Source organism: Elaeis guineensis, chromosome 2, assembly GCF_000442705.2.
Source record: "Elaeis guineensis isolate ETL-2024a chromosome 2, EG11, whole genome shotgun sequence".
Taxonomy (NCBI): Eukaryota; Viridiplantae; Streptophyta; class Magnoliopsida; order Arecales; family Arecaceae; genus Elaeis; species Elaeis guineensis.
The window spans coordinates 8,335,440-8,350,113 of record NC_025994.2 but is presented as its reverse complement, the minus strand read 5'-3'; the positions used below and the strand labels follow the sequence as shown (position 1 = coordinate 8,350,113).

Genomic DNA, 14,674 nt, shown 5'->3' with positions numbered 1-14,674 from the left:
GAAGGTTCATCGAACGAAGATCCGCTCGAAGTGCTAGCTTCAGATCCCTCCAGATGGTTAATCTAAAAAATATTTTTTAGATCTCTTGGATATTCCAAGAGATGAAAAATATGAGGAGGAATAAGAGAGAAGTCAAATCTTTTAACCTCCCTAAAATCAAAATTAATATTTAATAGAAAAAGATCCTAAGAGAAGACAGATCTTCTCCTTCAGTACATCAACAATTGATATCCTGAAAACATCTCTATGCTAGGACTTGAGAAGACCTTCTTTTCTTGATATTTTTTTAGTTTCTAGATCTTATGATATCTGATTTTTTTCATAGAAAAATCTCATAATTTATGGAGAAGAAGGGTTCTAAAAGAAACCTTAAGAAAAGATCTTCTTTTCTTCTTCTTCTTCCATTAGAACATGATCATATCATGTCCAAAATAAGATCACCATGCTCTAACTCTTTAGAGCATGAATTCACCATGCCATCCCTCTTTCTCTTTCATATTTTTTATCATATAAAAAATATAAAACAAAGAGATATTAATATGAAAGAAAAAATAATAAGAGAAGACAATCTTCTCTCTTACCTTTCTCTCTACAAGACATCAACATTTGATCTCTTGATTGAAGACTTTTCTCCAAGGATTTTGGCACCTCAAACCATCCATGTAATCCTTCTTTCTCTCTCATATTTTTATCAGATAAAAACACAAAAACAAAGAGAAAAAAAAATATGAAAGAAAATCAATAAGAGAAGACAATCTTCTCTCTTACCTTTCTTCTCTACAAGATATCAACTTTTGATCTCTTGTTAGAGGTCTCTCCTCCATGGATTTTGGTGCCTCAAACCTCCCAGGTCTTTGTCGTTCTCCTCTGGTAATTCTCTCAATTTTTCATGAATTTTTGACTCCTATATCATGGCATATGGGGCGGCTTCCTTTAATATGGCAGACTAGGTCATAAGACCTAGTCTAACAAGGAGTCCTTGGGGCGTCCAACTCTTGGACACCCCCTATCTCATTTATTTCATGGATAGCATGAAAATAACCAATAAAGGAGCAACAAAAATGAGGATAAACATGGGGAAAGTTGACGCAAGGGAGGGAGGGAAGAGTCCTTGTGAAGAGGGACTCTTTCAAAAAGAGAAATAAGCTAAACTACTTTCCTCAATGAACCAAATTAATTTTTATATTGAACTAGATCAAATCTAATTCAAATCTCTAAAATAAGTGGTATGAGATTACTTCTCTTGGATGTAAAAATCATAAAAAAATTATCTAAAATTAATTAGTGGGCGTTGGCTTTGATTTTCTTAGGTGGCGCAAGAGAAGATGGAATCCTAGTCTAACTAGGATTTTTATTTAGATTATGTCAAATACTTTGAACTCAATTTAAATTAATTACAACCTAATTAATGATGATTCTAGTCCAACTAGGAGTCTAATTAAATCAGATTAAATCATATTTAATTTAAATCTTAACTTAATTAAGAATTAAGTGCATACAAGTCCTAGTCAAACATGGACTTATTCTCCCTTGCAACTGGCTTATCTAATAAACCAATTAGACTTAATTCAATTAAATCCAAACTAATTCTAATTGAATCATATTCAATTAGACTTGATCTCAGCCTAATTGCTCAATCAGATTGAGCCAATATGCAATCCAATTGCTAATGATCCTCCTGCAACATTTGCATTAGGTCAAACATCAATCACATTGATTGTTTAACCTTAGAATGATTCTCAATCATCGATTAACCATCTGATTAGGTTACAACCTCTTATGTGTGTGATCCTATAGATTCGAACTTAAGCTGGTAGCACATGAATCAATTTTTGTACCAGTCGAAGTAACCATCTAGCAATGGTTCCCGACGTCCAGATAGGTCGAATGTATGCAAAGCAATATTCTAAGAACTCTGACCCATGGTTACCATATAATTCATTCTTTTGATCAATAATGCTCAAGACGACTTTGAGTATGCTGTCAACACTCATGTAAGTCATCTCTATTGTGTCTCAAAATTTTTGCAAATTCTGTGACTCCTCACGAGGATTATCCAGACCTAAGTTTTGCTAAATTGAAACACAGTGAGATATTCTCTTCTAGAAGTTAATTAGGAGCAGTCAATCTCATCTTGACTCATACACCGACTTTACAAGTATTTGACTGTATCCAAAAACTTTTCGAACCTATATTAAAAATACAGGCAGTCCGGCACCAAAGCACAGTGAGTTGCTTGCAAGTCACCGTGGTGATCTCAGGTCGGAGGGATACTTATATCCATTGATCTTAGTTAGCTACTCTTGATAGTAGAGTGTTACATTGATCACGTTCAATGCAGATGTACTCCTACATTTACCTGGATGCCATACCAGTGTCTCTACACCACTTGGTTACGAGGACAACCAACGCATATGGCATACAGCGACCTACACTTGATAAGTTATCATCCTTGTTAATAACTTATCATTTGATCGTGAATAATTTAAGAACCATCCGATAAATCCTCCTTTATCGATTGATTGTGGTTCTAAGGACTTCATCATAATTTAAGAGTTCATTTAAAGAAGACAGAACTTTTATGATGAACCTGTCAAATAACTATTATTATTAGATAATTCATATACTAATTCCAATCATCTACTGTTTAAATGATAGGCTTTAGGACACATTTTCCAACAGACATTCCACCATCTATACCCCTTTTTCATTCTTTTTTTACCTTCAAGAGGCATCTTTATGCTAAGGATTGGTGGTATATCTCTCCCAAAAAGGAGGTTTCCACTTTGATCCGAGTTGCTCCTTCTTCAATTTATGGTTGGAAGGGATTCTTCTTTTATGTTTCCTATTCGGCCATAGCAGACTAGAGATTTGCTCACTAGGGCCGATCTATTGAGTTTGCCCTCCGAGCTCCTATGCTGGGAAATGCAGACTTTCAGTGCTTCGATGCATTGCACGGATACAAGATTCTATCATTGTTTGAGTTACTATCAGAGCAGACTTCAATGTCAGTCTCAGTCCAACCAACTTTTGACATAAGGATTGGATTGGTCAATCTATTTTTTTCTATATTTTCTTTTCTTTTTTTTTTGGCGTGCATCGGTTTGGTGCAGAAATGAGACCCGAAGAACTTGAAGAATTGAAGAAATTGAACTTGAAGAAGAAAAATACCTCAAACTCGACCTCCGGTATTGCTAGACAGAAGAAACAATGTCAAGCTCCAGCTGCTCAAGCAATGCAGGCCACCAAAGAGGGTCCTTCTCCCCCAATTGGAGGAGTGATAGCTTCTCCGGTACAAGCTCGAGCATCGAGAGTTGAGCCATCGCCTCTGATTTCAAGTCCTGCCCCAGGCTTTAGCACCATCTTCCAGAGCTGAGGGGGCTGGCTCAGCATCAGCTACCCCCTCCTATCGGGGGTCAAAGACTCCTTCGATCTCACCGTCAAGCTCCATCTTGGAGGACCATCGAGTGGCTTGCAATCTGCTCGAGCAAAGAGACGCCATTGATTCTGTTATCCAGATAAGTCACTTTGATTCTATTTTTCTTTTTATGTGTCTTCATTATCTGCTTGCTTATTTCCATAGCTTGGCTGCTACGTCACCCTCTTCACCAATTCTATAAAGACAATAAGGTCAAAGATATCCAATATTTGTAAGGAGGTTGAGACCCTTTGATCAAGGATCGATGAGACTAAAGCTGAAGAAAAATACTTTAAAGAGATGCTAGTAAAAGTTAAGGCTATACAAATGATGACCGAGGTAGCGGAAGCAGCAAAAGTGATAGTTGAAGCTGCCCAGAAGAAGGCTAAGACTGAGCTTCTAGAGGAGAAAAAGAAGCGACATACAGCTGACGAGAAAATTATTGATGTTGGTCGGTTGGTGGTCGAGGTGTTCCGCACTTCTCTGGAGTATACTAAGGAGAAGATTGAGTTCGTCGAGAAGGCCACTGGCTAGGATATACTTCATCAAAGGATAACTATCCAACTCTCTGAGTTGGACTTATCCTTCTTGGATGAGGATGAGGTAAGTGAGGACCAACCTCTGATCGAGTCGATGGCCAAGGAACAACCTCAGACAAAGTCAGCGACCGCTGAAGAAGTTCAGCCCCAGCCAGAATCAATAGCACTTAAGAAAATCTTTGTAGTTGTGGCAGAAGTTCCCACAGGCTCCTCGAAAGTTTCTCAGCCCTAGGTCGTTAACTCCTCCGCCTAAGCTTCAATTTTATAATCTTTTGTCTCTGTTTTATCTGTCATATAAAGATAATTTTTTTTTTTTAATAAAATAATATTTTATCTTCAAGATCTTCTCATGATTTTTGTCATGTATTTACTTCCCCTTTGCGCAATCTAGCCAATACGGGACTTGTGGTTGTATGCTTATTTGTCATCATGCTAAATCCCTACCAAAAGTTGTGGCTTTACCTATCAACATTGAAATTGAGGCACTTGAAAAGGAGGTTCATGAGGTTGAACAAAGAATTTTGGAGGCAAGCCAAAGGATTTCGGAGACAAAGAGAAGACCTACACTAAGGCCCTTGCAGAAGTGGAGTGCTTGAAGGAGAATATTAGGCAGAATGACAAGGCATATGCCTTGGAGAAGGCTCGGTTGATCGAATTATATATAAAGTCGAATAAGACCATCGAGAAAGTAAAGCGAGGCACTATCAAAAGACCTAGGTGACTCCACAGCGAACTTCATTTGGCTTAAGAAAAAATTATTGCTCTGGAACACCTTTTGAATTCGAGCAAAGCAGTCGAGGAATCAAGGTGGGGCGGTGCCAAGAAGGTTGTGCGACTTCGGAATGATCTCCATACGTCATAGGAGCGGATCACTTCTCAGGAATGTTCGGAATGTTCGATTAACAGGGAGAGGTCAGCAGCAGCGGAGCTTTGTTTAGAGCTAACAACAAGCAAGAAATTTTTAAAGAATCTACTTGATTATGATTTTGTAATAAAAGATTGGATGTATTTTTCTTTTTACAAAATAATACATATTTGTGAGCCTTGGATGCAATGGAAAGCTTGTTCCATTATAACATGGAGGTCATAGGTTGAAATATGGATTTACTAAATAAAAAGGTTGAAATATGAAGAAGTCTTTCCGCATGTGGGATAAGATTATATATATTTGATCCTTTCTGATCTCCATAGTGGTAAGAGTCTGAGCCACTAAAATCTAGTAGTAATATATATTTAGAGATCCCTTGACAATTTCATCACTACAACTATTATAACATGAGCCATAATCAAAAGAAATAGATAGCATATTTTCAAAATATATGAATTGCATGGTTAAAAAATGTACCAAGCAAATATTCAAGAAGGTAATTATCATCCATTTCATATTCCCAGGATCAAAATTCTTTAGAGATCCTTAAATGTGTACCATTTTGCAAAAAGAAAGGAAACTATTTTTTTTATAAAATCAATAACTAAATAGATTTTTATCCAAACTTTACTATTTTTTTCAAAAGAACTAGCATAGGAAAACTCAAAAGATAACCAAACAAAAATCCCCATCTACTGTTTCCAACTTTCCATCCATGCTAATCCAATTTTATTTGCTAATAGTTATTAGCCTAAAGAGCTCAATCATATGTTTAGCCAATTAGCTTCATTATATTAAAGATAAAATCTTTCTATTAAAGGTGTTGTTATTTTATATGATTTTCTAGTACTAGTCAAAATAAATAAATAAATAATGAAAAATTTCATTATATTTCAAGATTTTCTAATTAATGAAATTAGAGATTTAGCATGATCTTACAATGATTCCATGTTTGTGCATGTTTTGAAAGAAAGTAGTCAAGTTGCAAATTTATTAGCAGAGATAGTAAGGTTTTCATATTGTGTATTTGGACACATAAGGAAAATAGTGGAAGGGCACTCGAATGGGGCACCATCATGGGAGTGAATGTATGGCATTTCTTTTGGTAAAATCTAACAAAATATAATTTTAGAGTTTTTTCAAAAAAAAAAAGAAAGGGCTACATATAGATATAGATCAATATAAGATAATTTTCTCTAACAACCTAGAACATCAAAAGCATATCCAAGATTTTTTTTCAATACATAATCAATATAGGACTAAATATACACCTACATAAGTTCTCACATAATCTTCTTATTTAAACCTTAATGTTCTCATTAGGCCAAGCATCTCAAACTAATCAAGTCCAGTTACAAATAGTAAAATTGACTTGATCGATCCTAAAATTACGCATACTGTAGTATCCTTTAGCCTATATTAGCCATGAGGCCTAAGCTAATTTTTTTGGCCATCTAGTCAAGCCATGCTTCAATTTCTTAGGCCCCACACAAATTGGGTTACACTCAAGCTTGGTATTTTGAACCCAGCCTAGCTCAATATAATATATTATGCATTAATTTATATAAAAATATTATATATTTATATAATTGATTATGAGGCCCTGTAAAATAGGGTAGTTCAGCTGGTCTTCAGGTGAAAATATAGGATAGAGAAATTATACGAAGATACTTTGGAGAAGAGTTAGGTTATCGTGTACTCTCCGTAGTAATTTTTCAGGGAGAAATATTTTGTGCATTGCGGGCAGTGCAACTCCACGCACACCGCTCGCAATGATTGGCTTTCGCGTGAGGTCGGTGAAAAAAAAAAATTTTTTCTGCACTGCATCCGGCCCCATGCATGAGCCAATCACTGAGCTGCACCGCCCACGATGCATAAAGTTTTTTTTTTTTCAAAAAGACCTATTGGATAAGCTTGGATGGAATGGCACTGCTACTCAGCAAGTAAAGCTAGCAAGCTTTATACTATACTTAGGACACATGGGCAGCCAGGGGATACCGCACAAGTACAAAAGATTAGTTTCCACACAAGAGTTGCAATTTTTTTTAAAAAAAAAGTGGTGTTAGAGTGGTTGTCATGTAGAAAAACCTTAAATCAAAGAGGCATTTCCCTCCTCTTCCCCTGCCCCCACCCCCGCCCCCCTCCCCAAAAAAAATTTGTAAGCTATGCATGGATCCTGAAGAAATCATTGACCATATGCTCTTCAAGTGCCTCAGAGTGAGATAGAACTAAAGTCCGGTTTATAGGTGGTTATGCCTTTACATTAATCGTAGAACCTAGAGACATTTCTATAGCTCATAAACAATAACAAATATAAAGGGAAGTGGAATCAAAAAAGGCTCATGGAATGATATGTTGCTTATCATATCTAGTTAGCCACGAACATAAGACCATTTAAAGACTATCATGAGAGCCCCTTGGTTGTTGGTATGAGAGCTTCACTTCATGGCCCATATTTCACTTGGGCTAGGAAGATGGAGGGATCTTTGATGACCAGGAAACCATAGGTTTCACTATTGCATTATTGCGCCTTGTGTGGTTTTTTTTGTCTGAAAGTTCCTATGCCATAGCTTCCTCAAGATTAATTTGATGACAATATGAAGAATAGAGATAATATCAGTGGAGCAAGTTTTGTCATTCGGGACCATAGAAGTAGCACTTTATAACACTGGTGCTAATGACTGAGAGCTACTTAAGAAGAGCTAGTTCTATTGTTACTCTCTACACCATGGCAGTATACTTCTAGAAAGGACTTCGAACAGTTATATCATGGATTAACAAAGGGCAGAACATTAGGGTGTTGGTCACCCCTTGTTGATAGATGTCTAGAGACTTGTATTGCATACCACTTATATAGCCAAGCATATTCATAGGGAGGCCAATAGTATCACTAACTAGGTGGCTAACTATGTGGCCAAACATAATAGTGCTATTATTTGGGAGATGTATTCGGTGTTATGTGGATGCCTTAAGAATATCATGACAACTGATACAAGGGGCTGTATATAAATAAGGATTTTGTAAAGCAACCAATTCAACCAAAAAAGAAAGAAAAGAAAAGAAAGAGATTGGAAGTTCCTTTTTTTTAAAAAAAAAAGGAACTAAAGAGGGACAATAACTGAAAAACAACGGACAAGGTAGAATGAAGCCCCTCGGCTACGGATACAAATAAGTTGAGCTACTCGTGGGCTATTTGATCTTGACTCGAGTTCATGCCCAACTAAACTCAGTTATTATCAAACTTGAGTAGTTCGAATAGCTTTTTGGATCGAGCTTGAGTAATAGGATACTCAGCTCAAAAGCTCACAAATCTATTCGAACTTATATATATATATATATTTATAATAATATTATTTTTATTTATAATATATATTAATATATATATTATTAATAGGCTAATATTTGAATTTGAGTTCTAGGTTGAGCTTAAATATAGCTTCATTGATATTTGAGTTGAATCGAATCGATCTTAGATTTTGTCCTTTTTTCACCGAGCCAACTTCGAACTTGAGATATTAAAGCTCGAACGATCACAAGTTCAGTTTAGAACTTGATTGAGTATTTTAAATCAAATTGAGCTCGAGCTTCTTAACTATTTAATTTGGCTTGGCTCGATTACATCCTTATCCTTGACTAATTAGCCCAAAGAGGTCAATTGATTTTTTTTTTAAAAAATGGCCAACTTTGTTGGAATATGAGCTCTTGTTGTTAGAAGCATGACAGCAATTAGTTTGTAACAAAATGTACCAGCACATATTATTAAAATTATGAATAAAATTATCACAGTGAATCATTTTTTGCGCAAAGGGAAAGATTGCATAACTGAAGCAATTTTCACATTAATTATTTTTCCTTCTCTGTGTTAGGTTGCAGAGTAAGTTGCCTAAGAATAAATAAGTCGACTTACTCGTAACCAACACAATTCTAGAATGAACTACTTTACATGGTGTGGTAGTTAATAGGAAAAAGTAGCCCTACAAAATATCTGCTTTATGAACCTTCCAATACATAACCTACATTTCTAGCATTTAGCAGATTAAGTGCTATAGATGAAATAGAAATGTTGTCATATTCCACTTTAACCCAAAGAAATACAATCTAAGAATTTTAATGTATGCCTTACTATATACATTACCTTTGAAACAAAGGCCAAACTCATGAAAGTTTCCATGTAGAAACAAAAGTTATATAAAACAAACAATTCATATAAAAGCCCTTTGCAAAAGCTTTCCTTGACCCATGCAAGGTCAAGAGAATGGGAGACAGCAAAAAAATATAAACATATAAACATAAAACCTCTCCCCTTTGCTCTTCCTGAGGCATGAAGTCCAAAAGCGATCCAGGAACGAGCTTTTAGCCTCTTTCTGGCGTACATAAAGCTTGCTGAAGATAATAGCTTATACATATATATGCAAATAAATAGTACAAAAGCTTAGCTACCCTCACAGCTTCTTTTGTAAAGCTTTAGTTTGCTTCCTCCCTAATCAACTCCACTTCAGCCTTAATAAGCTGAGAAAACAACAACTCCTGGGAAATACACCACAAGAACGTTTGTAGGACCACCATAATCCAATGGCTGTAAATAAACCCTGGGTCATTGGTCATTGTTATGAGAGCTTCACTTCATGCCTCATATTTCATTTGGCAAGAAACATGAAAAAAAATCTTTGATAGTTAGAGAACTCTCAGATTCCACTACTGCAATTATTGCACCATGTGTGATTTTTTTCATTTGAAAGCTCTTGCACCTTATTTTCTTCGAGATTAACTTTGATGTTAGTGTGAAGAACAGAGAGAGTATCAATGGAGCGAGCTTTGTCATTCAAGATGATAAATAGTCTCTGGTGGCAGTAGGAGGATAGCATTTTATAACACAATGGTTCTAATGGCTGAGTTGAAAGCTGCATAGTAAGGTTGGTTTGTATCATTAGTTCTCTACAGCGTGACGATATAATTATGGAAGGGGACTCCTAATAGTTATATCATGGATTGATCAACAATGGGACAGAACATTAGAATGTTAGTCACCCCATGTTGATGAACATCTAGAGACTTGAATCGAATACCACTTATATAGCTAGATATATCTATAGATCGAGAGGCTAATAATACTGCTGACTGAGTGGCAAATTATGTGGCCGACCATGATAGTACTATTATATGGGAGATATATTTAGTGTTACATAGATGCCTTAAGGACATCATGATGGCCAATATGAAGGGTTGCATATATATAGGCTCTTATAAAGCAGCTTGTTCAATAGAGAGAAAAAAAAGCAAAAAATCAAAAGATTAGAAGCAAATGGAAAAAAGGAAGGAGCTAAAGAGGGACAATAATTAAAAGGCAAAGAACAAGATGGAATTAAATCCCTCGGCTAACTAGCTCAAATAAGTCCATTAATTCTAGAAAAAGAATTTAGACTAACTTTGTTAGAATATGGCCCTGTTGTTAGAAGTATGAGAGCAATTAGTTTGTAACAAAATATACTAGCACATTCTATTAAAATTATGAATAAAATTATCATAGTGAATCATTTTTTTGGGCAAGGGGCAAATCTTTCTTTGTTGCTGCTTGAGATTTTTCTTAATTCTACTGTTTTTTTTAAATGTTTCACAAAGCAAAGATATATGCATTGCCCTGATTTCATAAGTGAAGCGATTTTCACACTAATTATTTTTTTCTTTCTGTGTGTTAGGTTGCAGAGTAAGTTGCCTAAGAATAAATAAGTCGGCTTGCTCGTAACCAACGCAATTCTAGAATAATCTACTCTACATGGTGGAGTAGTTAATTGGAAAAAGTAGCTCTACAAAATATCTACTTTGTGATCCTTCCAATAAATAACCTACATTTCTGGTATTTTGCAGATTAAAATGCTATAGATGAAATAGAAATGTTGTCACATTCCACTTAACCCAAAAGAAATACAGTCTAAGAATTTTAATGTATGCCTTACTATATACATTGCCTTGGAATCAAAGGCCAGACTCATGAAAGTACCCATCTAGAAACAAAAGTTATATAAAACAAACAATTCATATAAAAACCCTTTGCAAAAGCTTTCCTTGACCCATGCAAGGTCAAGAGAATGGGAGACAGCAAAAAATATAAACATAACATAAAACCTCTCCCCTTTGCTCTTCCTCCCTGAAGCTCCAGCAAACAGCTTTTTAGCCTCTTTCCGGCGTACAGAAAGCTTGCTAAAGATAATAGTTTATACACACATGCAAATATATGGTACAAAAAGCTTAGCTACCCTCGCATCTTCTTTTGTAAAGCTTTTGCTTCCTCCCTAATCAACTCCACTTCAGACTTAATATGCTGAGAAAATAATAACTCATGAGAATAAGGTTCGCTGGACCACCATAATCCAATAGCTGTAGATAACCCCATCAAAATCAACGTTACAGCCAGCGGTCAACCCAACGGATACTTTTTCCCGGGACGCTTGTCGGGCGTTGATCGGGCCAACACGTGGGCACCGTCCATGATGTGAAAACTAGAGAAGGAAAAGCTCAAGGATATCCCACTCCGGCCCCAGGCTTTTTAACCCGTCGGAAATTTTTGAAAGCCTGAAGAATTACGAATCTACCACACACCTCATCTCCTCCCACCGCCTATTTCTTTATCGATGCGACCTCAAGAAAGCTCACTTCGACTTCTTTCTCTTTTCTTCCTTCTTCCTCTCAGTCTCTGAAGCTATGGAACAAACAAATCACCTCTTTTTCACGATCTCTGCTCTCCTTTTCACCTTCTTCTCCTTCGCAAGTAAGCTCCAATCTCTCCATTTTTTTATCAGGGAAAAGATAGAAGAAAGCTGGATGTGAAGGAGAAACCAACAAAAAAAAGAGAATTTTGATGGTAATTAGGGTTTAAAAATAGGATTTTTAATTTTATTTTGGTTTTGCGGGCAGGGTCGCAGTCGTTCATCGGAGTGAACTACGGCGAGGTGGCGGACAATCTTCCGGCGCCGGAGGCGACGGCGAAGCTCCTCAAGTCGACGAGCATCTCGAAAGTCCGGCTCTACGGTGCCGACCCGGCCATGCTCCGAGCCCTCGGCGGCACCAACATCTCCGTCGTCATCGGCGCCGCCAACGGCGACATACCCTCCCTGGCCTCCGACCCTGCCGCCGCTTCCCGCTGGGTCGCAGCCAACGTCCTCCCCTTCATCCCCGCCACCGACATCTCCGTCATCGCCGTCGGCAACGAGGTACTGAACTCCGGCGACGCCTCCCTCGCCGCCCAGCTAATTCCGGCCATGCAGAACCTCGCCACGGCCGTCGCCGCGGCGGCCCCGAACTCCAACATTAAGGTCTCCACCGTCAACATCATGGCCGTCCTCGCCCAGTCGGAACCCCCCTCCTCCGGCGCCTTCCACTCCGATCTTACCACCGGCCTCAAAGGAATCCTCCAATTCCTCACCAAGACCAAATCCCCCTTTATGATCAACCCCTACCCCTACTTCGCCTATCGCGACGATCCCCGCCCCGAAACCCTAGCTTTTTGCCTATTTCAACCCAATTCCGGCCGGTACGACCCTGGATCCAAGATCACGTACACCAACATGTTCGACGCCCAGGTCGACGCGGTGAAGTCGGCGCTCAAGGGGCTGGGGTTCCCGGATGCGGAGATCGTCGTAGCCGAGACCGGGTGGCCGTACCGCGGCGACTCCGACGAGGTCGGCGCGACGGTGGAGAACGCGAGGGCCTTCGTCGGGAACCTGGTGTCCCACCTGAGATCCATGAACGGGACGCCGCTGATGCCCGGGAAATCCGTGGACACGTATATCTTCGCGCTTTACGACGAGGATCTCAAGCCCGGGCCGACGTCGGAGCGATCCTTCGGCCTCTTCCGACCGGATCTCACCATGACCTACGACGCCGGCCTCTCCAAGTCTGGCTCCACCGCGCAGGTTCGTAGTAGATCAGGAATTTTCCGGATTTCTCCGACTGTTGGATCGTGATCGATCGGATGTGTAACAGGGGAATTCGTCATCGGCGGGGGCGCCGGCGAAGGGGTCGCCGGCGGCGGCGACGGCGGGGTGGTGCGTGCCGAAGGAGGGGGCGACGGATGAGGAGTTGCAGACGAATCTGGACTACGCGTGCGGGCAGGCGGGGGTGGACTGCGGGCCGATCCAGCCGGGAGGGGCGTGCTACGAGCCGAACACGGTGCGGTCGCACGCGGCCTACGCCATGAACCAGTTGTACCAGATGTCCGGCCGGAACCCTTGGAATTGCGACTTCCAGCAGTCGGCGACGCTCACGTCGGCGAATCCCAGTATGTTCCCCTGCTTCCCCTTCCGTTTAGATAACATCAACGTTCGCTGACGTCTATATCACGGACTAACGGTTCCGCCACTACCGTTACTTGTCGTCATGAGGACGAAACGGTCGCTATCATATATTTTCTTTCAATTGCATAAATATTTGTGCTGGAAAAATACTATTATTACATTAAAATAATAGATGAAATAAAGGATCATGCAGAATATATATATATATATATATATATATATATATATATATATATATATATATATATATTGTGTAATTTTAATGAGATTTTTTTTTTGGAAAAGATTTTAACAGGCAAATCAGTTTTTTTATAAAAAGTAAGTCATTTTTAATAAAATAATTTTGAATTTTAATAAATCATTGTGTTTCTGAGGAATATGCACAATATAATGCTCTATGAACAAATATTGGTAACGGATGCGTAGCACATCAATTCATAAATAAATTGTGCTGTTGGTAGTTATGTGGGGAAGGGAATTTATGATTTTTAATGAACAATGAAGATGGAATTGAGTTTTCTTTCAAAAATCTCGTGACGTCTGAATAACTGTCATTTTCTAAATGTGCATTATTAGTGTGCACTTAAAAGAACCGGAGGCTTCTAAACTTGTGACCGTTACGACAGCCGTTATAATAATGGCGTAGGATTAACGGCTGAGTGTGGTCCTCCGCGGTGCACGGTGATAAATGGTTTCTTCTTTCTTTTTTTTTTCCCGAGCTAGAGCTAATCTGTGGGTTTTTCTCTTTGCTCACTTTCTTGTAACGTAGGTTATTCGACGTGTGTGTACCCGGGAAGCCAGTGATGGGAAGTGGCAGGGGAGAAAGGTGTTCGCTGGAGGGAAGAATAAAAGCTGGCCTTCCTTTTTCTTTTAGCTTTTCTAAGAGAGATGGTGCGTTCCTTGGTGGTGGAGGTGGTGGGTTATTAGGAGGATTCGACTCGTGTTTCTTCCTTCGCACGGAAATGGGTGGAATAATAAAAAGGAGGGGAGGAGGTTCGTCCAATAATTGATCTTGTGGGCCTGCGTCTGTTTCCCTTCCCCGCTGGTTCTGGTTGGCATTTGTTTCTGTTGTCCGGAAAAGTTTCAGTACTATATATACGTGTTTGTAAACTAGATTGTGGTGTGGTTATGCTGACCCCACTGTGTATAATTAGAAAGCTATGTGAAAGTAGGGAGACATACCCCTCTATCTGCGAGTTGTGTTGGGGTCTCGATGTATGTGTGTATTATCTAGATTCTAATACATTAACTTTCAATCAAGCTATCATGCATCATACTTGTTACTCTAAAGATGATTCGCTTTCATGTGTGTGTCTCCCGTGCTTTACGTGGCAATACTGTTCGAAATATGTGTATCGAGATTTGAATAATTGAGTTCCAATCGAGTTATATATGTAACATATGCTATCCAAAAGATGCGTGGTATTATTTTAAGATGGAGATAATATTATATGTCCTGCTACAAGTCATGGTTGGGTGGAGGCATCTCCTGAAAATAGGCCCCTATCTCAATAATGCAAAATGAACTTTAGTGACACTAACATAGCACGTTATGGAG

At 38.8% G+C, this 14,674-nt stretch overlaps 1 protein-coding gene across 1 annotated transcript; it reads left to right on the top strand.

The window, feature by feature from the left end:
• Window positions 1–11,337: 11,337 nt before the first annotated feature.
• On the top strand, window positions 11,338–14,376 carry LOC105060712 (glucan endo-1,3-beta-glucosidase 7). Its single transcript, XM_010944524.3, has 4 exons — window positions 11,338–11,591; window positions 11,738–12,735; window positions 12,806–13,100; window positions 13,886–14,376. The coding sequence occupies exons 1-4, from the start codon at window positions 11,525–11,527 to the stop codon at window positions 13,918–13,920; spliced, it is 1,395 nt and encodes a 464-aa protein (XP_010942826.1). The 5' UTR covers window positions 11,338–11,524; the 3' UTR covers window positions 13,921–14,376.
• The last annotated feature ends 298 nt before the right edge of the window (window positions 14,377–14,674 follow it).

Excerpts from the sequence above, each read along its gene's own strand:
- LOC105060712 (XM_010944524.3), top strand. The coding sequence starts at position 11,525 with ATGGAACAAACAAATCACCTCTTTTTCACGATCTCTGCTCTCCTTTTC. Across the intron at positions 12,736-12,805 it reads AGTCTGGCTCCACCGCGCAG|GGGAATTCGTCATCGGCGGG; the intron begins GTTCGTAGTAGA and ends GATGTGTAACAG. Across the intron at positions 13,101-13,885 it reads GCTCACGTCGGCGAATCCCA|GTTATTCGACGTGTGTGTAC; the intron begins GTATGTTCCCCT and ends CTTGTAACGTAG.